Source organism: Sardina pilchardus, chromosome 3, assembly GCF_963854185.1.
Source record: "Sardina pilchardus chromosome 3, fSarPil1.1, whole genome shotgun sequence".
Lineage (NCBI taxonomy): Eukaryota > Metazoa > Chordata > Actinopteri > Clupeiformes > Clupeidae > Sardina > Sardina pilchardus.
Window position 1 is genome coordinate 11,239,010 of NC_084996.1, and position 27,974 is coordinate 11,266,983.

The window sequence follows — 27,974 nt, forward strand, 5'->3', positions numbered from 1 at the left end:
TTTGACTGCGATGTGTATGTGTCCTTCGAAGCTGATGACACACAAAGCACCTTTCTGAGCAATGTTGATGGGCGATGTTCCTGAATATTGTTGTTCTGACTCAGTTTGGAGGAAAAAAAGACACAACACAGTCATGGTTTCATTTTTTCTATATTTCTCTGAATGTTGGTACCACACAATGACAAAAATAGATGCAGAATGTTTAAAGCATTAATACAACAATATTAAAAAGGAGAAAAAGGCAAAATAGGATCAATGACGGTACCAAACGATCAGAGTTCTCTGAGCTTTTAATTATAATCACCACAACTGTTTTGTAGTATTATGTACAATATCCTAACCAGTTCAATAATATATTCCTTTCTTTTAATAAAATACACCTGACTGTTTCATCTAGATACTATCAGGGACAGGTACGGCAGTAACAAAAGAGCTGCAATGCGAATGTATTAGAGTTCTCCATTAGCCTACAGGCAGGACAGACGTTTGAGTCTCAACTTCATCATGAATAGACTAAAATGTATCCATCCACTGAGTTAAGCTGGTAAACAGGTTTTCTGATATACAAAAGTATACATCAATAACTCTTCAAGCCAAACAAGGTCAACCAAATCCATAACAGATCACTAGAAGTCACCATTCAAAGCTAACATCCTGACTGGGAATCAACTCCTCGCCGTTGATGAACTGAAAATGTGAGAGCGTTAATAGATAGAACTGTTGAACTTCAAAAAAAAAAAAAAAAAAATGGGGTAGTTATACCTCACATCTGATCATCTCAACGTGGTCACCATGTTACAATTCATAAGCCTGCCTCTTTCAAACAGCAGACCTGTTGGTGTTTGAGACATGCTGACAATGACCGAGATTCTCTCCTACATACATTCCTGTAATTCCTCTCACTTTCAGGATGTAAACCTGAAAATCAACAGATTTACATGTTCCCAGCTGTAAACACACCAAGGGAAATGCTATGGTCCACTTCCACCACTGTTCCAACTATGCCCTATTTTTTTTATGAAAAGCCTGCAAACCGCAATGCATTTCAGTGAACAACAACCTCTGGTTTAATGCATCTAGTGTTTGTAAAGCCTTATCTATGGAGTTTTTGCTTGTACATAACCTACTTGAGGGGCCACACCAGCACAGCCTAACCTACATAGCCCCCCACGCACTGATACTGGCCACAAATGCTCGCCTTGATAGCATGCTCGTGCATAATGCCCCAATTACGGGATTTATAATCCCGTCTGCTTCGCCAAGAGCTCCGCTTCTCTTAATCTGTAATCTCCCTGCAGGACGCTGTCAAGCGCCCACACCAAAGCGCTCGTGCCCAGCTGTTCTCCAGAGACAAGAACAACAACATTATTAATAACATTGCAGGATAATAATAACAACAACACCCCCCCCCATCCCCACACTTCCCTTCCTCCCTAACCCCTCAATTGAGAGTATAGTCTCTGTCTTTTGTTTTTTTTTTGTAAGAGAACCCAAACTGGACAGACAATAAAATAATTACATCCCTCACTTTCAAAACACAACTGTTGAAGGGTGCACCACAAGTCAAAACATTTGCAACAATCAAAAGATCTTTAAAAATGTCACTTCATAAATTAACTGGAAATACAAACGTCCATAGCGGAGATCATGGGTCCCCCAGGGAACCTGTACCTGTCCCCCTGACAAAAGTATCAAACCAGAAGCGCCCTGTCGGGAACACAGGGTCTCTGCATTTGGCAACATGTCTCATGTGAGGCCCCGCAGGTGGGAGGTCACTTCTGATGATAGAAAATAAAAACAACAACAACAACAAAACAAATATAAAACAAAAATAACAAACTTAATGACCTCATATATAGAGTTCACTTCTGACTACATTTGATGAGCATGTAGGGTGGCAAGGTGCACACAATTTGGCCACTATTTTCTTGGTAGAATTTTTAAAAGCACAGTCCACACTTGAATGAGTAGCTGAGAGAGTGAAAGTGCCTGGGTATGGGCATCCATGTGTGGTTATGGGCATCCAGGTGTGGTTATGTCTGGCAACGTATACAACTGTGTGAAGCTGACTATGCAGACTACTGGGTTAGTGCCTCTCCAGTCAGTAGTCTTTTGATTACTTAATATAAGTATGGTTCAATGATGCAGTACGATACACAAGGTCAATGAGTATTTGAACTGGGGGTCTATGAGATTCAAAGCCATGTTATACCATGTTGCAGCTCAGCAATGCCATTTGCAATAGCCTAGTATGTACAGAGTAACTATTAGCTGGATTAAGATAAATTAAGTGCTAGGGAATGCCTGTATGCACAACCAGCAGGAGTGAACGGTAGATTTGTGTGTACTAATAATAATTTGCAATGAGCAACAAAGTCTGTGTATATTCAGCAGTGTTCATGTGTATGCGAGTGTGTGTGCGTGTGTGTGTATTGATTGTGTTATAAGGCATTACAGCAGCAAAACGATTGCCAACAACACATCGTGTGTCATTGGTGACCACCCTCCAGCAGTAGTGTCACTATTTGAGGGATTAAACATGGCTTACATCCCGATCATAGTTCTGTATTAGTTTCGACCCTTTTAAGTGTATGCAAGTGTCTGGCTGTCTGTGTGTGTGGGTGTGTACATGTGTATTTGCCAAGTCGCCTCCCCCACAACTACGGCACAATTACCTCTCTGTAAGTCTCTCTTTCTCTCCTTCTCCAGCACATTGTCCCCTAAGAGTGACCCCATCTTTCCTGCTTTTCCCATTTTTCCTCTCCTAGCTTCCCTCTATCCTCCCTCCAGTCCCTCTCTCCATTCTCAGAACTCGTCGTCGGAGCTCAGCAGCAGGGTCTTCTCGTTGTCGCCGCGCGCGCTGCACATGCTGTGGGAGCGGGAGACGGGCGGGCCGCTGCTCTGCTCCAGCGTGGACTGCTGCGTGTACTGCTGGTAGGCCGGCGAGAAGTTGTGGATGGCGTCCTGCACCATGTCCCCGGGGTTCATGGTCTCCTTCAGGCTGCTGGAGATGCTCTTCATGGGGGCACAGCGGCCTGTTGGAGCACGGCAGAGCCCACAGGAGAGGGAGGGAGGGAGGGAGAGAGAAATGCGTAAGAACAATGGCAAACTGTGATGGATGAATTCAAAACAAATAAATAAAAATATGGATGAACATGTCCGAGATGTACATGACACACGGGTGACCACATAACAAATAAGACTGAACATCAATTCTAAAATGACAATAAAAAAAAAGATAAACGAAACAATGCAAAAAAATAAAAAACAAACAAAACGAAAATATTCTGCACGGTGAAAATGAGAAATAACACACACTGGAAAGCCAAATTAAAATATAACAAAGAGGCTCAAAACAACTGCAGCATACAGCAAAAATGGTTCACTGGGTACACAATCTAGAATTCAACCTACCGTACTGTCCATAGTTAGGGACTGGGCCTTATAGTGCAGCACAGAGAGAAAGAAGGGAACAGGGAGAATAATATAGAAGGAAGGGTTTCCACAAGAGTAAAGGATGTGTTGACAGAGAATAGGAACAGGATTTTTTTAAATAAAAGACAAAAAGGAATAAAATATAGCATTAAAAGTATGGAGGGAGTGAAATAATAAAAAAAGAGGAAGAAGGAGGGATATGGCAAGGAACATAAAAGGATGGACAGAGGGAGAGAGGTAGAGAAGAGAAAGGACAAGTCAGCAAGAGAACAAAGGGTACAATGCTGGAACCATAAAATGGAATATAAGCATTCCTTTAAGACTTCAAACAATTTGTTTTGGAAATGCCTGAGAGTATTCCTGAAAAAGTGAAGATGCTGAACGGTTGTGGAGTTGTGGAGTTATACCATTAAATTATACCTTTTTTCATAACTTTTTTTGCTACATAAGTTTTGGACAACCCAGATAAGGGGTATTGATGTGATGAGTTCCTCACTTACCATAATCCCTCCCTTTAAAGCGCTGAGGGAGTGTGTTCACTTGTCATGCACATTTTTATCAGAGAAACAATGGATTTTATTGAGCGGCACAGTCAAAAATAGAACTGAATCGTAATCGACATGGCCGTGGTAGCTGGTGTGCGGGGTTGTATTGAAATCATTGGGACCTAATGTAATCCAATGTCGAAAGCAGTGTGTACCACACTCATGACGGTGCCAATGTGCGGAGTACTTTAAGCTACAACAGAGAAGTTTCATGTTCAAAATAAGTGTTCGGGGAGTTTGCCTTCATATTCTAGATGGATCTTCCCTGGATGCAAGAATTTCGACGTTCCTGTAAACCAATGTTTTTATCCATTCAGATTGGTCTACCTGACAAATCAAACTCCGAACACAACATTTATTCTTGGTTGACAAGGTCTTTCAAAATTCTTCCAAAAGTTAAACCGTGACCTGGAAATAACATATTCCCCAACCAGCCTTGAGCCTTCAACAGCACTACTTAAAATCACTCCATACAAGACTCTCAGAGTGGTCTGTCTTGGCGGGGTTTGCTCACCATGGGAGTCCAGCCGCTTGTCCATGTAGACCTTGTAGGTGAAGGCGTGGCGCAGCGCAACGGCGGCAAAGAACATCTCGATGCAGATGATAAAGTTCTGGTAGCCAGCGGCAACCGTGCCCTCGCCCACCGACACGTTCGGGGCGTGGATCTGCGGGATGGCACCGCACTTCTCCAGGATGGCCAGCAGCATGCCTGACACAAGGGAGGGAGAGGAAGCATGGTGAGGTGCCGATTAGAGCCCGACGGATAAATCCATGTGCTGATATTATCGGCCGATATTAGCTATTTTCCAATCTATCGGCATCAGTGCTTATCACAGCCGATGACGTTTTAAAATGAAGTAAAGGAAAGCCAAATGCTGATATTGCTCATTTTGGTAAATTTGTCCTCACTTTTAGACACAACTTATTTCTGCTAATTTATGCACTTTGCCTTCACTTCCCCTTTTTAACACAGATTATGACTATCAACTGGTCTTTTCAGTGTATTTTAACTCGCTCGAGTTGCTACAACCAGCAGCTAAAGCGCTACAGTCTAAGGGGCATGACCATGAGCTCTTATGTACATGCCCCCACAGTGTAGCACTGTAGCTGCATTAGCTTTATGGCTAAAGCAACTCAAACTACCGTAATTTCCCTACTATTAGCCACAGTTTATGTACATTGATTTTACAAAATTTCTTCAGCTATGAGGTTAATACACGGTGGCAGATAATGCAGTATAATAATTATGTCATAATTTATTGTATAAGAGCTTTTCATTTGGATAGATAATGAAATCCTCAAATATCCGAATCGGTCTTTCAAATCCCATATCGGTCGGCCTCTGGCGTTGATTGCTGAAACCTTGTCACATCTCATCAAGCTGGCTGATTGCCAGGTACAGGTAGCTTACTTCAAAGTGCTCTTTGTAAGCTCCCAGGTAACCCAATTTCCTTTAGTGTCTAATCGTTTCTGAACTAGTTCACAACGTCTTGACCACTGCGCCATTTAACTAATGTCAGTATAAGTACAAGGGTCCTGCAGGAAAAACAGATGCACCTGCTTACCATTGTTTTGTAATGTGTTTTTAGAACCCTGATGTTGTTTAATTAAGAGTAATTAATGTTGTTGCCAAGATCAAATAACACTCTTCCAGACCATCAGTTTACAATAGAGCTAGGCATGAATGGCCTTTTAATGTCCTCAGCTTTCTCAGTTCAAATTCAAGCTCAAGTAATGTGTCATGTGGGATTGTGCGAGTACAATAGCAGTGAAAGGGGGTGGGGACTCTATCTAGGAAACCCTAGGGGGGGAACTACATCTACCTTACTGAATGAAAAGCACTAAGAGTGTCAAAGAGGGCCCCAGCCGTGGCGCGACTGGCTGGGGCACCTGCACCGCACGCCGGCGACCCGGGTTCGATTCCCGCCCCGTGGTCCTTTCCAGATCCCACCCCTACTCTCTCTCCTGCTCGTTTCCTGTCATGCTCTCTACTGTCCTGTCCAATTAAAGGCATAAAAAGCCCAAAAAAATAATCTTTAAAAAAAAAAAAAAAAGAGTGTCAAAGAGGATGGGGGGGGGGGGGTCCTTACCTTGCCAGAAGGAGAGGAAGATGACGGACTTGACCATGAAGAACTTGAGCACAGGGCTGTAGGGGACGAGCAGCTCCCGGGTGGCAAAGTAGAAGAGGAAGAGGGCATAGAGGGACAGGCTGACGGAGATATTGTAGATGATGGTCACGTAGAGATAGCCACTGGCCACACTGTAGACAGGAGACAGGCATCAGAGAGGGAGAGTTAACATTACTTTGTGACAGACCAAGTTGAGGACCTCAATGTGATGGCATTTAGCATCAATGGCCACCGTTAACTTCATACAGTGTTAACCGCAGACGGCTTCATTCATTCATTTTCTTTTTCTTTGTTCTCTTTCCTTTTTATCTAACGCATTGGTGAGGACACCGTCTCAGTGAAATGTAACAAAAACGTAAAAACAGGTTGCCAATGTCTATGACTTGTCGTGATTAAAATTAAGACTGAAATCAGCAGAAAGGTATGTCTGCAGGAAGGTGAGGCAAACAAATTGCAGTGAGACATGAAAGATTAAAAGTGCACTCCACCAGCCATCAGCTCAACATTCAGATTAATCAATATCAAAATCACTATACTTTTCAACAACCGCCCCAATCTCCAGACATATTAAAAACCACTGAGCAACAGTTTTTATATTCCCATTTTAAACAGCCTAGAGCCATCTAATCATGAAATCTGGAGTTTTTTAGACAGGTTTCACTTTCACACAAGCATTTTTTTTTTCTTTGGACTGAGGCGAGAGTGGCGATAAGATGTAAACCTACTTGAAGTCGCCGTCTCTGTACTTCCCGAAGGCCTGCAGGATGACTGTAATCATGGCCATCAGAGGTTTCACAACGCAGAACTGCAGCGTCGCCTGAGGGCACCGAAAGGAGACAGATGAAATCGACATCAGCAGTGGCGGCGGCGGAAAATTATCTACACGCCTGCTGAGTGTGTCCTGATGACATACGGTTCATACCTGTTTACAGAATCGGAGGAAGCCGATCGAGTAGGTTCTTCCCCAGAGGCAGCATGTTCCATAAACACAGCTCGACCTGGAGAAGAGGGGAGGAAGATGGTTAACAGGGACTCTCTTCCAAACGTGAGCAACGTACAGCCAAGCAAGCTATGATAGCAAAGGTTAATGTAAATGGCCTAATCACAATGTTTACAATAACAGGAGTGTAATTACAGAACAGACGCTAGCGAATGGGTGTGTGTGAGAAAGAGGAAGACAGAGACGGGGGGGGGGGGGGGGGGGGGACAAGCGGCTTCACTTACTCAATAGGCTTCCCTCTGATTTCCGCCATGATGGCACTCTCCCCTCCAAGGTACTCATAGCACAGGCTGAGGAAGTTGTAGATGACAAATGCTGCAGGAAAGAGACACAAACACTTGTTATTTGTACATAGCTTCAACACACAAAGTATACTGTTTGAGCCACACAATTTTCTATTCAAAGCTCTTGGTGGTACACATGCAAGTCTGAGTAGTTGGCACACAACAAAGAAAATCTACACCGTACTCCTGTGAAGGTGCAAAAAATGTTTCATAAAAGTTGCAAAACTTAAAAACAAACCCGCATGACTAGACCTTTTTTTGTTATCAATAAATAATATAACTCTTGTCTAGGTCCCCTATCTGTGGGAACATGGCCAGATATACACCTTCAATAGACAGTGGCCTCTCTTCTCCTCCTCACAAACAGACTCTATCCCTCTCTCTCTCTCTCTCTCTCCCTCCTTCCCTCTTGTACCTCACATGAGATTAATGTTGTTATGGCTCAACTGCTTCTGTGCACTTTACAGAGTCCAGTCACGCACAGCGGGGTCATTGTCTGCCGTGGCCCCGGGGCGGTTAAGCGCTATCCATTCTTGCCAGGATCAACACTGCCAGGTCTAATACTCTTCAGCGGTGCTCGCAGCGCGCACACACACACACACACACACACACACACACACACACACACACACACACAACGCTGCCTCTCGGTTTCACCGCTGTCTGGGTCACTTTCCACATCTGTGCTGTCCAGCGGCCGGCCAGCACGGACCGATGAAAAGTAAACAAATAAACAAATGGCTAATCTTTTTCCTCTCTCGCAATCTTGAATTTGTTCGTTTAGTTTCTTCTGCTGATGAGTGAGAAGCTCTTAAAGCGTTCCATATCCAGGTGAAGAGGGTATATTTCTTTGCCACTGAAGTTTTACACAGAGCGTTTGTTGCAGATTCACACAGTGGTGGTACCTTGCAACACAAGAGAAGGTCTGTCAAGAGGCCTTTATGGCCCTGTGACCCTTTTTACTGGGTTGACTGTCTGCCTTGGCTTTCCAGGTGTGAAGTGGCGGCTAAATTATAGAGGTGCCGTTTTATGGGGCCTTGGGCCTTTAACCTAAAGTAGACCTGAAGACCAAAAGACTGGCCTTTAAAATTAACACAAACAGGCCTCTGTAGCCTTTGATGTGCCATTTATTGATTACTTCTCAGGGCGCGTGCACACACACACACACACACACACAACAGCTCATATAGCTGGCCTCATTCAGTCTTCACAACAGCGACAGAATGCGAGGAAGGGAGAAGGACAGAGAAACAGGGGATGAGGTGAGAGGATGAGAGAGAAAGCAAGAGAGACAGAGAAAAAGAGAGAGAGGAAGAGTGATAACATTTCAACAGTTCAAAAGAATATCAAGCAGAAGCCCTGGGGCAGTATGCAGCTGGCATGTGCTGTGTTGTGCGCAGGCTGCTGATGTGGGCCGCTGTGTGTCGGCACGTCTGCATGTGCGGCCGCGTGCGGCGCGGCACGGCTCGTCCCTTCGTCACCACTGGCCCTCCTCTGTCTATCTTTAGCCCCCACGCTGCCCCTGGGCCACAGCTGCTGCACGTTTCCTCTGCCATGTGCAGCGTAAGCCTGAGCGGGGGCTGACCGCGGCCAGACCCAGCCGAGCTGTCAGCTCCCATACTGTCACTTCCAGTGTTTTCTCTCTCTCCCCCTCTCTCTCTCTCTCTCTCTCTCTCTCACACACACACACACACACACACACACACAGCACAGCACAGCACAGCACCAAGTCACTGTAAAAGCTATTAGCACGTCCGCTTCAGTCAGTGTCCCACAAACAAACAAACGTGGCAGCCCTTTGTTGTGGAGGCCATTCTAAAAATGTGTCCGACTTTTGATGCCACAGAGCTATAAGCACGCAGTCCAAGCTGGCGACGCTGCCCCGTGATGCGGAGAGAGTCTTTGCAAGAAAAGCTGGCTGTGAGCGGGTGAGTGACAGGGGGCGTAAGGGAGAGTGGGGGAAGGGCAGCGAGTGGCCCAGAGGTTCACTACCAGGACCAACACAAAGAAGACGACTGGCCCACAGGACAGGGGAAAACACACACAGGGTGGGAGTGCCAAGTGCCCTCCGATTCATCTCCAATGTGCCAGAAAGACAATGGCAGGACAGGCTGGCTTAAGGCGGGCCAGCCACCTGCTGGCATTGGTAATGGGATGCCTGAGATTTGGCCTTTTTTTCTGTCCTAAAGGTGGAGAACCAGTGCTGCCATAACTATGGAAACTTGCATCGGACTGCAGAGGAGGGTCCATCGGACCGTTTGTCTTTTCTCCCCAATGTGGAAACAAATGCTTGATGAACTCCTGGAACGGCTGACACTTGTCTGTTTGCATGCGGTTGCTAGGCAATGCGCTTGCCCTTCCCAGCAATCCCAGCAGGCCTTGGAAACAAAACAGGAGAACAAAGATGGCCGCCCTCATAAAGGCAGACAGAGAAGGAGGGCCATCTGTTGCAGGGACCACGTACATTCCCATACGCACACACACACACAGACACACACATGCATGCATGCATGCATGCAAATGTAATGCCTCAGTCATGCACACCACTGTTGACTGAGTGGGTGGGAATGGATGAGTTGTCCTGTGCCGTGCTTTGCTCAGAAACCGGCATATGGTTTGTGTGCGTGTGCACTGCCCATGTGAGACTCATGTGAGCAACCTATGGTTGAGTGACATGACAAAACAATGGCCTGTTACTTTGTTATGGAAACAGGCTAGGAGGTGCTATTCAGGGATGTTTTGGTTGAATGTCAATGTGGAATATTTCTGTGAATGTGTTGAAATGATACTGAACACGACTTGGATAGAGTGGGACAGTTACAGTTCTGCAGATGCAGCAACAACTTTGATCCAAACTGGCTTGTATGGCTAGCATTCTGTCAGCAAACTCTTATCTGTTACCACGGCACCAAACAACACACAAGAACAATCTACTCCCATCAACTCATTACCTCCACCAAGGAGGTTATGTTTTCATCAGGGTTTGTTTGATTCTGTTTGTTTGTCTGTTTGTTTGTTTGTCTATATAAGTTCGCAAGATAACTCAAAAAGTTATGGATGGATTTCGATTAAATTTGAAGGGAAGGTCTGAAATGACGATTACATTTTGGGAGTGATCCGTATCCGGATCCAGGAGGCGGTTATGTTTTCGCTTGGCGGAGGTCTGCACTCTCTGAGCGCTTTTCTAGTTTGTAATGCATTTGAGCTTTAAAGTAGTTACATAATATAAAAAATACGTTCAGGAACATTGTTTGTCTTGAACACTCCACACCACTTTGTAATAAAGCCTAACCAAACAGGCAGAAATATGGACTGCCTATACTTTTTCTATACTTTGTTCCTTTAGGTGTGATAACTGATCCATTATGCTATGCGGTCATCTCCCTTCATATTTTGATTTGAGACTGACAAACTAAGAAACAAACAAGCAAAAAAAAAAAACAATCAAGCAAGAGATTGGGGTCTTAGAGTTCCCCCTTCACCATCTGCTCGTACCCCTAGAAAACCCTAAACCCTAATCACCCCCACCCCCCACCCCATCTGACCCCATCCCAACAGGGAGGCGCACTCACCCTCATAGCAGTCGCGGACCGTGTCGAAGTAGACATAGTACTCCTCGTTGGTGAAGAAGAGCAGGCTGAGCCACGAGTCAAAGGCATAGATGGGCACGATGAAGAGGATGCGCACGATGTGCCGCTGCTCATTGGGCGAGCTGTAGTAGCGCAGGTGCATGTAGATCTGAGAAGTGTACACACGCACACACGCACACACGCACACACGCACACACGCACACACGCACACACGCACACACGCACACACACACACACGCACACACGCACACACGCACACACGCACACACGCACACACACACACACACACACACACACACACACACACCAGAAATGTGTCAGCAATAGGGAGGAACAATCAGGAAACTGATCCAAAAATAATTTCCAAGCGCCACAGTAGAAAATAGCCTTCAGACAGTTTTCCTTCTTTTTCAGGAGTGTGTGTACAGACCGGACGCCTGCTACATTGCATGGAAAATATGCTTGCGATATAGAGGGCAAATTGGGGGCACGAGTGGCTCACAAAGCTACCTCTGACTCAGGTGACAAACTTGCTCTGTCTCCCACTCTTTCCTACTGGGCAGGATAATATTTTGTTATCCCACCTCGAATGCGGCGTGTTACGTAATCGCCATGACGGCGACCAGCGGCAGCCTTGGCGAATCGAATCTAACCTGTGAAATCAATCAGAGGGTGTTTGCTTGCTCTCGCAGGAGCACACGGCGCCTGCCTGCCTCACAGCCCACATCCTGAGGACCGAGTCAACAACAGGAGGTGTGTGTGTGTGTGTGTGTGGGTGTGTAGTCCTGTCTGGCCAGGTGCACAGCTGATGTTTGTTGGGCTGACGTCTGTGTTTGTGTTAGTGCGTGTGGGGTGGAGCGTGGTTGTTGGCCGAGGGGCCTGGGAGTGAGGGGGCTGATGTTGCTTGTTTAACAGGGTTCCCGTTGGACCTGGCAACACTCTGTTTTTTTTTTTTTAAATATCTGAAACACCAGGGGAGCTATCTGTCATCAGCTCCTTTTGTCTACAGCACCTCTTTCCTTCAGATCCACACAATGACCCACCTATCACCTTTCCAAGTCAACACACACACACACACACCTTCGTGGGAGCAAACAATCAGCAGCACACGGAAAGCAATGTGCAGCAGAGTGTTGTTGCTAGGCAACTCCTCTCTGCTCTCCGATGTCATCGCAAACCAGGCGCACCTGTTGTCAGAGCAACGGTTCGTCTTCAGCCCTTATTTGGTGAGACAAGCAGGGTCTCGACTCAAGAAAACAAATTCACTAACATGACCAGTAACCTCTGCATCGAGCGGAAATGGGCGTGAGGTTAAATCAGCTGCTGTAGAAACGTGAGGTTAACTGATTTCCTGTGGAAATCATAAACAGCCTTTCACGTGTTATGTTTCCTGCCAAAGCCAGGGAAACACAACTAACTACTAATATTACTCTCTAATACAGCAAGTTTGCTTTAAATGCATTCTCATTATCACATAATAAAAGGAAGCACTGACAGGGGCTGCGAAAAGTAAAGACTTTGAATTCTTAGGACAGACTAGCTCCAATTTCTTACCTTTAAAATCCAAATATACCTTGAACCTAAGACAAGAACAGAGTGTGTGTGTGTGTGTGTCTATATGAGTGCATGCAATGTGCTTACCTGGTGGCAGGTCAACAGGAGGGCAGTCCACACAAAAAAGCCTGATATGGTCTGGGCCGCTGAGGTCATGAGGAACATGGGGTTGTCTGGGGTGACGATCTGGGGTGCCTCGGGCACCCAGGACATGTTGGGGCCCCCAGGGGCTGCGGCAGACGCCGGGGGTATCGGTGCAATGCCAACCGGCGAGTCATTTCCCACCCTCTCCAGAGGCACATCGCGCCTCCACAGCTGTTGCATCTGAGAGAGCCAATTAGGTGGTTAGGAAACCAGGTTATCATGATCCCAAACATTCCTTTTGTTAAATTAAAAGAGATGCACTGATTCAAAATCCTCTATCTAATATCATTTCTATTTTCTATTTGCTTTTGATCATACTTCGTCAAGATTTTAACCATGTTGTCCAGCTCTAATCACAATTACAACAGGAGCGGTCAATAACTGACTGACTCACTGATTCCTGGTCAATCAGTCTAGCCATTCAAGGACTAGAATTTGCTCAAAATACATCCCATGAAAACCTCTTGTATCACATTTCCCAGTATTTCACTTTTAACTCATTGGCTGCCAGCGATTTTCAGTGCAGAGCGCTCCATACTGCCAGACGTTTTACAGCATTTTGACTGTTTTTCCAAGATCCACCGAACGGTGAGCTTTATGACTATGTAAACACCGAAGGTACCAAATGAAAGAGTAGACTCTCTTCTTTCACCAGGAAAAAACGGCTTGTTTCTATCGTTTTCCGTTCTTTAGTAATCGTCAGTAGAACATGGGTTAGTTTTGCTAAAAACACCTGTTTTTGACCAAAACATGGAGAAAACGATCTTTTTGTGAAAATCAACTTTTTAACGTTAGCGTTTCAGTAGTATGTCAACCACGATTGCACTGTTATCTCGTCAGTCTCGTCAAGGTTGCTAGGGACTCTGATGGTCGCTAAAGACTCTGAACAGGATGCTAGACTTAGCAAGCTAGCACTAGCAAGGTTGTTGTTAGTCTATATCGCAATATCCAATGTAAATGGATCATACCGTTCACGTGTTTTCCATCCTTGATGTAAGAAGTAAGCATATTTATTCCCTGCATCGCGTGCAAACTAGATCCACTGTGGTCGATCTTCAGTGTGTTTGCTAGTTGTCTCTGCATGACTTGTGCACTCTAGGCAGATACTAATGATCCAAATGGCACTGTTGCCATCTAGAAGTTCGGATCGCTAGTGCAGTCTGTTTACAAGCCTGAAACTCTGCCAGATCGTTCCCAAGCCCACCCAGGAGCCCTCCCCATTGAAAACGGCAATTGACGTCTATAGACGTCAATGGCAGTCAACGTATGTGTCTAAATTGACGTTTAAAGACGTCAATGGCAGTGAATGAGTTAAATACAATAACACCAAAACCTCTTTTGTGACTACTACTTCTAGATAAAAGTTGAAAGAAAAAATATATACACTCAGATATTTAGAAATACAGCTGACCGTGTACTTTTGTGAAAGGTTGTTGATAAATAACACACCTCTCTTCCTATTCCTCAAGTACTGCACTGACTGGGATTGTTTCACGACTTAGTCAGAGCCACTATGCCGGTTTTCCATTTACAGAGCCAGAGCTGTGTACAAACCCCCCCGAGTTTGTTTGTTTGTGTGTGTGCAACATATTTTACCCATTTGGGAAATATAGGAATCAGACTGCACAGAATTTAAGGCTGAGTGGAGGACCATGGATTTCACATTAATCCCAAAATCTAATATTTCCAAAATACAGTTTCTTTAGCATAAATGAGATCATCGTTTCCTGTACACAAATCCTTGTAGCCTACAGCTTGTATTGCACAAATAACATTGCATTTCAGTGCAGCATCACAAACACACAAAACTAAAATAATCTACAAATCGTCCATAACTAACAAACCAAATTGCCGCTATCGTTTCTTACATCAAGGCTATGGCAGCCTCCCATGCATTTTAGCGATTTGATAATGAAAAGGGTCTGATTACAAACTAGTTAGGGCTAAGTGGAAGACGTTCATTTTCAATCTCATGGCTTGCAGTGGTACATAACTGGCTACACATTTGGTGGTGGTACAAGGCCTGTCTACACATTTGCTATGTAGGTTAAACATGGACCCTCCATTTTAAAGCACTGTTGTACTGAATGCAACATATGAGCCAGGCCTAATACTTATGTTGATTGAGATGCAGTTGTCTTGTTAATAAGCAAGTCAAGTTGCCATACCAGAAGGAGCAATATTTCAGCAACATGAGAACATGAGATATTCGTTCTTGCAGTGAGTCTGAGGCACTCGAGAAGGTATTTCTATATATTAAAAAAGCCCTTATTAAACTTGGCTATCCGTTAAAAAATGTATGCCAACATGTTTCAGCCACAAATGGCCTTCCTCAGGGCAAGTTTAAAAATTGAGAAATTATATATTGCGCATAAACATGTCAGCAAAGAAATTATGTTTTATCCCACATAAAAGAAAGCCTAATAATGTCAACTGGGAAATAAGAACGTTAAACATGTTTCTAATGATGTGATTGGATTAACTATCCCAAGGCAATCAAAATTACAAAACAAACGGCAATGACACTGTGGTCAGAACACAAGAACAGGGGTGGGGATTTAAAAACACTCATCTGGCGTAGGCCTACATCATTATCTTACGAGCAATTTCCTCACACCAACTGACTACAGATAAATCGTTCGTATGAAGCGACATATTCACTACAGCATATTGATTGCTGAGAAAATTGGTAAATAAACAGCACAGATTGTTGCTGGTTGATAGCACCCAGACCCGAACAATCTTGGTTTCAACCAGGCAGAATGTTTTCATCAAAACCATCGAGACATCAGTGCTAAATAAATGATCGATAAAGACTTTTGCTTTCATAAGATTGTCAACTTAACCGTTAAGTCGACGTGTAAGAATGAAGTTAGGCAAACGTTTTCATTCAGCGACAGACGAGACTATTATATAGCTAACATAAACATTGTGTTGACGTCCACCTTTAGTTTCATATCATGTGTGGAAAAACATATGTGAATAGCCAAATAACTGCCATTCTGGATGATTATCAGCAATTATTCGGTGTGTTTCGGGTCACATTAATGTTTTCAATCATTTTACTAACAAGGCTTTGCGGTCTTAACGTTACCTTTTCTGCGGCAGTGGGCTTGTTTCCTCACGTTGTATCCGTCTGAACCCCGTCAAAATTAACCTGAGATTTCCTCTCGTGGATACGATTGCATTAAGCCAGTCTATTCTGCAAACTTGCTGGAAAGCATTTTAGAAGAGATGCTTCGCAGGCCTGCGCTATGTTTTGGGCCAAAGGCGGCTGATGATGCTGACAGTAAATAACGGTAACGTTAACGTGCAGTTGTGACGGCAGGTAAGTTAGCTATCGATAGCTAGCGACTGTTAGCGTGTACCGTTAACTTGTAGGTTCTTAACTACATTATAAATAATAATAATGCCTGATGGTGACTGAATTGAACATTGACATAAACAAGAAAAGGTGACTGAATATGGAGGGTGTGCTAACTAGCTAATTATCTATCTAACTAGGCGAACCCAATATATCGCTCTAGCGTCTAGCCATATCTGATCTCCCGAACAGCAGTTAGCTTGTTTGGCTAACTGTTAGCTAGCCGACTATTTCCATTTACGTTATCTTGCCACCTTACTTGGTCTAACGAAGAGTCCCTTGTCTTAAAGGGGAGGGAAAAGTTCTCCCATAAAGAGAAAAAAGCTACTGTTTTCCTTTGAAGACCTCGGCTGATCCCATTTGATCTGAAAAAACCAACACCTTCCTCTAGATACGATTCCGATTCTTTCCCACTTCCAATGAATGTAACGTTGGTTACTTTGCTCGGAATGATCTGACCACGTCTACTCATCTGCGCAGGCGCACTACTAAATATGATAAGCCGTTTCGACCATAGACTGTAAAAAATAGGTTTCGACTCTGGAATAGGTCACATCTCAGGAATCCAACCATTTTTTGTTAGTGATCATGACATTTGGTCTAATTTTCTATTATTCAAAGTCACATATCTTCATTTTCTAGATCAAACGTAGCTATGATCTGATCTCTCTACTCTACTGGGCATTCGTTTCATATGGCTGTTTAAAACGGCTTGTCATAAAATAGGCCAGGTGATGTAATCGCCCTCCTCAATGTTGGTGCCAGCTGGTCCAGCTTGTTGCTTGCCTGAAGTCTGAACGTGTTGGCTGAGACAAGTCTACAGAGCAAAAATGTGCTGAATGTGAACGAAATCTGTCATCTGACATGGTTTCCCTCACCCAACCTGTGCCTGGAGAAAGGAAAATTAACTTCAAGAAAACGCAGGACTGTTTTGTTTACTTTTTATTATTACTTCATAAAATATACACAAATACTGTTGTAAATAAAGTTAAAGTGTGTTAAAGAACTGTACAAGATATCAGTACACAATACAGAAAGTGAATCTTTGTCCCCCTATACTTTCCTGACCCATAATATTTTCTAGCCCTATACCACCCAGAACCCCTTCCTCCCTTGGTAACATTGCTACTGGGTCGTTTAAACAGCCTGCTGACATGGCATGAACAGTCTTGCTGTGACTGCACCACAGTGACAGGATCAGGATGCACAAACAGAGATGGCCAACACATCACAATCCATCAGAATTCCTCCTTTCTGGAAGATATGTTGATGTTGAATCAAAAGTAACTGTAATCTAAATGACCGATGGAAGTTTCCAGGAGCAAAATATCAAGTCAAGACCCCCATATTAGGGTTCAACCCATCCGTCCCCCGCCCCCTCATACATATAAGGGACTGTCATTGGGTGTAGTCCATACACATTTAGGCAGACACACAGGGAAACATAAAAAGGTTGTTAGTGGGAAACATTACTAAAAATAAAACAATGCCCATCACTTAGTAAGCCTCTCCCACACCTTCAGTCAAACAATTTCACCTGAGCATGACACTCCTTTGAGAAAAGCTTCACATATCACTTCAGAGAAGATGACATAATAGGAAAGCTGATAACCAGCAGTGCTGTTAAATGACCCAGTAAGCAAGGTGACACTTTGAGTCCCACTCAAATTTAGTACTTTTTAATATATATATATATATATATAATGTGTATATATATTTCATAAAACTCTGATCCCTCCCCAGGTTTAAGCATTTTAGTTTTTCTACATTACACCTCGAAACAACCAACAACATTTTGGCTTTACACAGAAAAATTACAGTGACGTAAAAAAAGTAAAGAAATGTCATTCTACTTCATGCCCCCCATCCCACCAGGTCTCCAGAAACAACATAATTAAAAAGTAAAAAAAAAATGTTGACAATAAGAACAATCATAAGAATTACTGCCACGATAGTTGGCTGATTTTTTTTCCTTTTTCGCAGTCTCTAGTCAAACACATTGAGAAAGGTCAGTGTCCACTGTCCGCATGTGACTCAAGTCTTGGAGTGGTGTGGCACCAAAACAAAAAAGTGAAATATCACCTCCACAGGCGTATGTATGGATTTAAAAAAGGAAATGGGCTCAAGTGGGTATTTCGGAAATAAAAAAAAGGAGAACAATGAAGTGTTTCCATCTTAGCCACCAGGCCCATGGCCCTTGACGTTAGCTTGTTGTCAACTTGGTCACAGAAAATTCATGATCACATCGACAGAGAATACGACAAGTAAGACATTGGCAAGAGAAGGGCAAAGATCCAACCCTGTGCCTTTCCATCCTGTACTCCCAACAGAGCACCTGCACTAATCTCCACTTCCCAAAGCTTTCTATCTCTGCCCTCTGTATTCTTTCCTACATCTTTCTCTTAGACTTCATTTTCCTTCTCTCTCTCTCTCCCTCTCTCTTTCTCTCTCTCTTCAATTTCACTTCTCCGATAAATCACAAATACATAATAAACCACCCATCTTAGAGTGACTGATATATCCTGGCTGTCCTACAATTAATATAACAGATTAAAACAAAACAAAGCACAACCAGAATGAAGACAGGTACCATGGGCTTTGAGTGTGCAAATTACACTGGTGAAAGACTAACATGTTCACTTCTCACAGATTGGAATATGCACATGCTAACAGCTACATTCTCTGTAGGAACAATTAAAACTAGATGCATCAATCTATCACCTTGGATCATTCCAGGCCTGCCAATGACATACTGGGAAAGGGACAGTGTCCCAGTTGTGATGAGGACATAGTCGAATGGAGAACATGTGGGGAATAATGCAGGATAGTTCAGTCTTCAGAGTGAGGAGAAAAATATTGTTTGTTTTTCTTTCCCCTGAATGACTTTTGGTTGAAGATGAGTAAGGACCTCTCTTGGCCAACTTCTGCAACTCCATCAACTCACACCCATTCAGCCTCTTTTTTCCCATTCATTCCTTCAGTGTCCATCTGTCTGTCTCGCTGGCAACATTTAAAAACAACAAACAAAACCAAAAGAATCTGGAGCAAGGGGTGTCACCTGATGCCCTACTGAAGCAGGTTTAGAGAGAGGAAAGAAAGAAAGAAAAAAAAACATCAGCACATTCCAAGTATTGCAGCTCAAACCAGCTCAAATTATTAATGTGAGAAATTCAGCCGCATATATTCCATTATTGAAACATTTTTTATTTGCAAGTCATGTTGGCATTAAAATGGAAATCAATGGTACACAGTGGTGTGAGGAAGTGCATGGGTGGACGTCTCTCACCAGTCAGTATCCAGTGTGCATGGAGCTGAAGGACTCACTTCCCTAGGTGCTCGAACGGCATGCTGACCTGCAGGGTGCAATGTCAAGAACGTGCAACCATTAACTAGAGTCAGAGTTTAAACTTCATTCCAACTATATCTCGCAAACAAACTTGAAAAAAGAACAAAAAAAGACTGATTTCTAGAGAACCACCCAGCCGACAGACAGCAATGACCAAACGGAGTCACTCACCTGTGACGTGGAAATGCGAGACTGGTCGTGGCGGGCAGTGAGGTCAGACGAAGACACGTTGGCGGGTGCCCCTCGGTGGAGGCGCATACTGACTTTCCTCTCCCGCTCCGCACGCGAGATAGCCCGAGGCGACGTGTTCCCTGCAGGCAGAGGAAGAGGCACCAGACAGGTATGGGTAATGTCCTCATTTTTTCATTTAAGGCATTAAGATCAATTTCCAAAAGATGATTTTATATTTAACTTTAAGCATGTGTTCCAATACTTTTGGAGGGCACTGTAGGTACACAAACTAGGCAGGTGGGTAGGTAAACACTATGGCCCATTCTCAACCTCTCTCCTCGATCCTCAATGCTCGGTCCTCCGGGCTTGTTCCCCCTGATCTATAACTAGCACTGGATAGACTATCCCATTGTTGCCGCCCCATCATTTTTGATCTATATCAGTGGGAACGAGGACCGAGGAAGGAAGGGAGGATATATAAAAAAGACGAACGAGAGGCACCCTATGAGACACTCACCAGACTGCTGGACTCGCGAGGCGGGGTTGGAGATGGCCTGTTCAGGGCCATTTCTCACCCGGTTGGGTGCAGAGGGGTTGGGGCCAGGTGGGTGACCCCGCGCAGCCAACCCTCGTGGCCCCACACCAATTCGCTCGTCGCGCTCCTCGCCTCCCCTCCTCTCCCGATCGCCCTCTTCTGCCGTTCTGCTGGCGCCCTGCAAGTCAAAAGTGAAGCGGAGAGAATGTCAGTTGGCACTTGGTGATGAGACCCACATTGACAGCACTGAGAATTGAGTACAGTAGACCTTCTGACACACATTCATTACTGCTATGTTTAATGCAGTGAATTTCACATCATGCGGTCATAAAACTTGAAATTAATCACTGTCTATAGTCACAAAAAGTAGTTTGCTGATAGTTAAAGGCCAGGATTAGTACTCACAAACTTAAGCATGTTCCAGTCAAAGACATAGTCGTAGGAGAAGCCTTGTCTGTGGAACAAATTTCTGAAGAGCTGACGAAGGTACGAATAGTCTGGCTTGTCATCAAAGCGCAAAGAGCGACAGAAATTCAGGTAGGTGGAAAACTCAGCTGCAAAAATAGAGCACCAGTTCAAAGATTAATATTTAAGGCAGCACCCAGCTATGCTTTCACAATATCACTCAAATATCCAACAGAGAAAGCTCAGGACCACCATGGTACTCAAACCCACGCTCACACACTATTTTCTTCTTAGTTAATACATATTATTATGCATTTCAGGAAATAACTCCACATCGGAAACTTTTATGATCTTTATTTTATGATCTTGACTGTTATTTTTTAATGTCTTTCTATGCTGATTGCTGAGCTGTAATGCAAGGCAAATTTCCATGTAAACAGACAGTAAAAGTATTATCTTATCTTCTCTTATCTTATCTGAAACAACTTCATGGAATACAACACTCATTCATAGATGAGCATCAATATGGGCCATATTCCACTGTAGAATGCGGCCTGTGGTGGCAATAATCACAGTTAATCAGGACACCCACTAATGGTATTGAGTGCAACGCAGTGGATAACTCAAATATGAGCTGGTAAACAAGCCAAGAATAGGAAATCTAACTCAAATTCGCGCAACAGTAGCACACCACAGAGAACATGACTGTGATTGTAACAAGATCATAACTTGAAGCAGCAATAAAGAGTTTGGTCTAAATCCACACCCAAAAACAGGTAAAATCTTGCAAAAAAGTACCCACAGCTCTGATAAAAGCTTGCTTAGATGCCACTGGTGTCTTTAGGTGATATGTTCTGTAATAACGTGCTTTGACAGCTTTTCTTTAATTTTGCAACATGTTCCAAAGAACTACCTAGTATACATGCAGGATGTCTGGTGGCAACACCACATGTGTTTCACATGTCCATTTCATCTAAATGAATTAGCAGATGATACCAAAACTAGTTGTCTGATAAAGCCATACCTTATCATTATTGTTATTTGGAATAACCTATAACCCTCAGTGTCCCAAAATGATTTTCTTTAAACTACAGCAAAACTCCCCAAATGCTTTGAATGTTTCAACTTTTAATATCTTACGTCTTCATCATGACTGTCACTGCTGCACTGATGCTGACTGAGAGGGTTCACACATATCTCAACCTTTTACACTGCACACAGGCAGAATGTCCTGCAAAATGCACTTAATAAAAAAAACCCGGCAGTCTAACTGGTCATTTCTGGGTGACAAAATATTTGCCTTATGGCTTCTCCATGCATGACACATTTCATGCATAGTTCTGGGAGCTGAAGACTGCATGTTTGAGCTTGACAAAAGCCGCTAAAAGCTTAGTGCATCTGGCCTTCGGTTTTGAGCAACAAATTGCGAAAACACTCCCTACTGCATTCAACATATCAATCACAGAGACAAAACGACAAAACTAATACACACCAAATTTGGAATGCATATTCTGTTGCACAGTTCATGTCCCGGTCCACATGCCTAGCCATGCGCTCACACAGTAAACAAAAGCATAGCCATGGGAACTCACATGGATAGCCCTTGCACAGCACCTCGATGGGCGTGGACATTTTCTTCTCGCTGATGCGCTCGTACTTCTGCCTCTTGGTGGCGGCCTTAAGGCCTTGCCAAGGCAAGGAGCCCAGGTTGAAGTACATGAGCACGTAGCCTAGGGACTCCAGGTCATCACGCCTCGACTGCTCTGAAGGGGGACAATGGCAAGAGAGATCATAATAGTGAGTCCTCAAGCTAACACAAGTGTTCCGCAAAATAATAAGGGAGCCCGGTCTAAGCATTTCAAAAGACATAGAAAAGAAGAACATAGTTCAGTTGAAAACACATTGCTTTGACAAGGTAGATGGGAGCACTTCACTAAAACTTCCATGTGCACAATGACAACACGTCTTTAGCTGCCCTCACCGATGCCCAGATGCGTATTGATTGAAGCATAGCGGGCAGTGCCAGTCAGGTTCTTGTTCTCCCGGTAGGGGATGTGCTGGTGGGTGCGGGCGTCACGGTATTTCTTGGCCAGACCAAAGTCGATGATGTAGACCAGGTTTCCCTTCTTGCCCAGGCCCATGAGAAAGTTGTCGGGTTTGACGTCGCGATGGATGAAATTCTTGGAGTGGATGTACTCAATGCGGCTTATCTGCACAGCACAGGGATGCGTTAGAGACAGCAGTGCAGCAATGCTGCTACATTGTGGAGGCAACACCATAGATGAACAAGCTTCACAAGACACTAATTTACTCGCTGTGACCCACACTGGATGCAATGAGGAATTTAACCTACTCTCCCCAGAAGTGTGTCAGTGGACAAGAGACTGTTAAATAGGGAAAGGAATAAATTGAGACTGCGAGCTGGAGAGAGTGAGAGAAAAAAAAAAATTCTAAGAGGTCCATTGTACCATTTGGTCGGCAAGTAAGAGCACAGTCTTCAAGCTGAACTTTCGGGAGCAGAAATTGAAGAGGTCCTCCAGGCTAGGACCCAGAAGCTCCATAACCATGACATTGTAGTCCCCCTCTGCCCCACACCACTTTATAGAGGGAATGCCAACTAATGGGGAAGAGAGGAAAAATATGGACATTAATGTCAACTCATCCACTACATTGTGACAACAGACTGCTCAGGGTAACAGAGCAGCAAACATTAAAGATGACGTCTCTGAATGTTACAGTTCTGAGCATGTAGCTAAAATGCATCAAATTATTAATTATTAATCCCCATCACTGGACTACATCTAAGAAATGTTGCTGAAAACAAACTTCACACGCCTGTCCCATTAAGACAAACTGACAAGTCAAACATATTCAACCAACCTCCTCCCTGCATCATCTTGTAGAACTTGCTCTCTATGTGTAGCTGAGGGTGTTTGGTCTTCACACATTCCAGCTTTATGGCCACCTCCTCTCCTGTGGCGATGTTGGCACCTGGTAGGGCACACACATTTACATTTGGACATGTATTCATTTACTACACCTTTACACTCATCTACAGTGTATCTTGAATTTCCCCTTGAATTTCCCCTTGAGGATCAACAAAGTATCTATACAGTGAGGAGAAAATGTATTTGATACCATGCTAAAGTTGCCTAAAAAGAGGAATATAAAATCGTCATTTGACAATTGATCTTAATGTCTTAATTCAAAAATTGAGTAAAAATAAAACCGCTAAGTACGCCAATTTTCTTTGTGATGGAAGAATGTTTCGTAAATAAATAAATGTTCTTCCTAAATGCTAGGGGGAAGTAAGTATTTGACCCCCAATGTAACCCTATGGGAATTCAACACATAGGGTTAACATAGGGGCGGGCAGATTTTTATTTTTTAAGGCCAGCTATTTTATGGATTCAGGATATTATGCATCCTGATAAAGTTCCCTTGGCCGTTGGAATTAAGATAGCCCCACATCATTACATACCTTTCACCATAGCTAGAGATTGGCATGGTGCTTTTTCCAGTAGGCCTATTAGCCTGTTTGATGCTCATTGAGCTCAATGCAAATCAAACAGGCTAATAGGCCTACTGGAAAAAGCACCATGCCAATCTCTAGCTATGGTGAAGGGTATGTGATGATGTGGGGCTATTTTAATTTCAAAGGCCAAGGGAAATTTATCGGGATGCATAATATCCTAGATCCATGAAATAGCTGGCCTTTAAAAATAAAAATCTGCCTGCCCCTATGTTAACCCTATGTGTTAAATTCCCATAGGGTTACATAGGGGGTCAAATACTTCCTTCCCCTAGCATTTAAGGAAAACATTTATCTATTTACGATACATTCTTCAATCACAAAGAAAATTGGTGTCCTTGGCGGTTTGATTTGTACTAATTTTTTGAGTTAAGGCATTAAGATCAATTGTCAAATGATGATTTTATATTCCTGTTTTAGCAGGGTATCAAATACATGTGCTCCTCACTGTATCTATCTACAGTGCAGTGGACATATGTGTGCTCCCATTGATTTTAGTGTGTGTGTACATAAAGCGTGTTGAGCTACTGCCACACGCGCATGCGCACACCCAAACCTGTGCATAAACGTAATTAACATAATGTAAGTACAAATGACAGACAATAGTTATTGGTACTGGTAACCAGTTAAAATAATGCATATATGGCTACACATGACATGGCATCTCATAACAGTAGGAAATATGTAAAACAGGCATTTAGAAAATTGGTGAACACAACATATTTACTGGAGGAATCCCCACTGAACAATAATGAAAGCAGGACGTGGACTCACCTAAGTATATGTCACCAAAAGAGCCACTGCCAATCTTGCGCCCAAGCCGATACTTATTCCCCACTCTCAGCTCCATGTTTGTGCGAGTCCGCTACGAAGTAAAATAGAATAACAAAACTAACAACTCTAGAATAGACCAAACTCAATCAAATTGCCAAAAACAGTCATCTGGTAAAAAGGAGTCAAAGCTCAATTGTCAAACTACATTCTTTTTTAGCAAGGACTGGTACTCATCTTAACTGCTGATAGTCACCTGCCAGCAAAATAAAAGCAGTCTATCTCCCAAACTGCCAATAAACCCAATCAGTTCTCTTAAGGGTGTCCCTTCATGATTTAGGTGACTATACATATGGAATATTAACGCCTTGATTTACATTTTGTGATATAGAATTTACAAAGATGAAAATGCATTATGTCGGAATGGTTGTAATAGGTTTGTTGTACAGATATGGAGGGTATAAGCCTATAATTCATGTAACTAAAAGGCTAGAGGTGGATGATGTGCAGAATCAGGGCACATGATAAAATCAAGGGACCGGTGGAAGTGGGTCTTCAGCAGCACGTGATACTGGAGAGGAGTCATCATTTATTTATCACTAAGAACCACGCCACATTTTCAACCACTGCAACGCCAAAGGGCAGGCTATGCTTGTCACCGCGAATTTCAAATTAGGTTCAAAATCAAAAGGAAAAAGACATCACAAAACCTTCCGCAATGTTGACCAATTCTTAACTGTAAAGTAAGCCTATTGAAAGACCTCTTGTTTTCCTCATGAGGCTATACATCCACTGACAGGACATCTGAGCCGATCCTCAATGGACCTTTGAACTAGCAGACAGTTGGACTATTAGATCCTAATAGATACTGCGCATAAAGCCTACAAAAAACTTGACTTGACTCAAAGTCACAAAGAACCAGACCAATCATCTGAAACAGGCAAACCCCAACATTTAGGCAACAATTTCCTCTGGTGACCTGCGGTCGGGGTTTCAAGGTGTTGACACAACAGATCCCTCGTCTGGAACTTAATAACATGCTTAATGTCAACATAACGCGCCATTCCACTGTCACTCGATTTCCTAGCTTTAAACCAGACCCTCTCAACGCCACTTGCATAGCAGTGATGTAATGATTTTATGGCTGTTTCGTATATTCGTATTTCGAAGACTGATATTCCAGGGTATATAAGGGTCGCTGAAATGGGCTAAGATTTGTACGCCTGATCTTGCATCTGTGCACGGAATTATTCTACCGAGCGTTAAATGTAATATTAAGTTGCATGCATACACCTAAACAAGGCGAACCAGGAACTAAGGGGTCTCGTGGATGTTTCACCATCTGCAATATTCATAAACTATTACTACTCTTCCCATGCATACGCTCAAAAGAGTACATCGACCCTGTGCATCGTTTCGTGTCCTTAGGTGCCACTGCCTTGTCACCATCTGAAGTATTTCACGAATATTAAGAGTAGGGTACAAATAAGAATAATTCCGATATGTTGGATTTGTTTCATTAGTATTTCGAGGGCTACAATACGTCATTCTTTTAGCCTACAACACTGTCTACATTAGTTGTCGATACCAGTCTAATGTAGCTATGGTGGAAAGTGGCTTTACAATGTAGCGATAGGTGCATTTTTTCCAGCAGAGACAGTGAAATTGTAACAAAATAACATTTACAAAGATTCTACACGAAAGGGTGTTTGTACAGTGCAGTGCTATATTGTTTTATGGGAGCTCATTTCGTAGTAATAGCTAGCCTGCTAACACTGAAAGGAGCACTGTTATGTTCTAGTAAGGATGCTCGTTTAGCTAGAAACCACAAGCAACACCATTTTGATATAAAATGTCGCCGACGAATTCAGAACTTTAGTGTTCGGTCGTCCATGTTGTAAACAAAAATACTGTAATTTTTCCTTGCCGCACCCTAACACTGGGGTATACTATAGGCTACGCTTGTGTGGATAGTCATCTGAAATCGCCCCCTCCCCCTCTACGATGCTCCGAATACAACACTACCGTTTGGGCGAAACAAGCTCCTACACCTTTCCCCCCTGGTTTCGGCGGTTTGTTGGCATCATTCTTACCCGATATTGGGCTTATCTGAGAGGTTAGGCGGTGGTGGTGCTGAACCGATGGTTGTCAGTCAGACTGAGCCTTGGGCAGCGAAGGATGGGAGCGGATTCTGACGGAGCTCATACCCCAATTTTCCTCTTGCGTTCTATAGTACGCCCTGTTGATAGTCCCTGAGAAGCTTCACTGCGAATGCCCGTCTCTGCCTCAGTCTATCTCCCCCTCTCGATGCTTGCAACGCACCATTGACAACATCGATGATGTCATTCGTAGGAAGCCTAAGGCACCCGGATTGTCTTAAAGTCATATTCCCAGCAATGGTCAACTCCAGAAATGTTATTAGCAAAGATATTCATTTTGAAAAAGAAAAACAAACGAATAAATTAATAATTAATTATAATAACAAATAATAATTGCGTACATTTTGTAGGCTACACAGCCTGTCATTGATTCATCTCCTGAAATACATGATCTCACCAGTTTAACACCTCATAGGAGGTTTATGTTTTGTTCATATGTGTGTGCATGAATTGCATGATTGCTATTTTGCTATTTATGAAATGCACTTCTGTTATAGACTACAATAACATTACGAATCACACAATGCACACCATTCCAAGGTCAAGACCTTTGCCCTCTTGTCAAAGCATAAAAAGGTTTTTCCAAAGGACAGCAGTGACTCCACAGAGGTCATAGCAAGGAGACCCATATGCACCTGGCTTAGACAGATTCCTTAACCACAGGTATGGTCATTCTGAACGACAGGCCTGCAAACACGGAGTAGAGATCAGTCCTGCACATCTGCTAGTGACTGCACTGGTCTTAAGAGAGCAGAGAAGTCATTATTATCTATTTAAAACTAAATCCAGTTAGTCAGTCTTAGTGTGTGCTTGGGTATCCTGCGGCAGATTCTTTGTTTTCCAAATGCATCAGTGTGCACAGAGCACAGGGCAGTTGTCCAGTGTCAACCTTATTATGAATTAAGTCCTCCTAATAATGGGCAGAGGGAAATGGGTTAGTTGAATCATGGGTTGTTTAATGGGATTTCATGAGTGAGAGGGTTGATAGTGGGGTGAGTTGGCTGTAGCCA

General features: G+C 43.4%; 2 protein-coding genes across 3 annotated transcripts; both read right to left on the reverse strand.

The window, feature by feature from the left end:
• Positions 1–134: 134 nt before the first annotated feature.
• LOC134076636 (transmembrane protein 184B-like) lies at positions 135–16,473 on the reverse strand. Its single transcript, XM_062531786.1, has 9 exons — positions 15,776–16,473; positions 12,625–12,861; positions 10,966–11,131; positions 7,334–7,424; positions 7,032–7,107; positions 6,835–6,926; positions 6,071–6,240; positions 4,495–4,689; positions 135–3,035 (listed from the first exon to the last, which is right to left on the reverse strand). Exons 2-9 carry the CDS (start codon positions 12,859–12,861, stop codon positions 2,806–2,808), a joined length of 1,257 nt encoding a protein of 418 aa, XP_062387770.1. The 5' UTR covers positions 15,776–16,473; the 3' UTR covers positions 135–2,805.
• Positions 16,474–16,972: 499 nt separating this feature from the next.
• On the reverse strand, positions 16,973–27,109 carry csnk1e (casein kinase 1, epsilon). 2 transcript variants are annotated; one of them, XM_062531788.1, is made up of 11 exons: positions 26,899–27,109; positions 24,809–24,899; positions 23,383–23,493; positions 22,971–23,119; positions 22,484–22,712; positions 22,095–22,265; positions 20,503–20,651; positions 20,080–20,275; positions 19,563–19,702; positions 19,332–19,398; positions 16,973–19,111 (listed from the first exon to the last, which is right to left on the reverse strand). In XM_062531788.1, the coding sequence occupies exons 2-10, from the start codon at positions 24,882–24,884 to the stop codon at positions 19,366–19,368; spliced, it is 1,254 nt and encodes a 417-aa protein (XP_062387772.1). In that variant the 5' UTR covers positions 24,885–24,899; positions 26,899–27,109; the 3' UTR covers positions 16,973–19,111; positions 19,332–19,365. The 2 variants fall into 2 exon arrangements, with proteins under 2 accessions (XP_062387772.1, XP_062387771.1); XM_062531787.1 differs by having other exon boundaries at positions 16,973–19,114.
• Between the last annotated feature and the right edge of the window lie 865 nt (positions 27,110–27,974).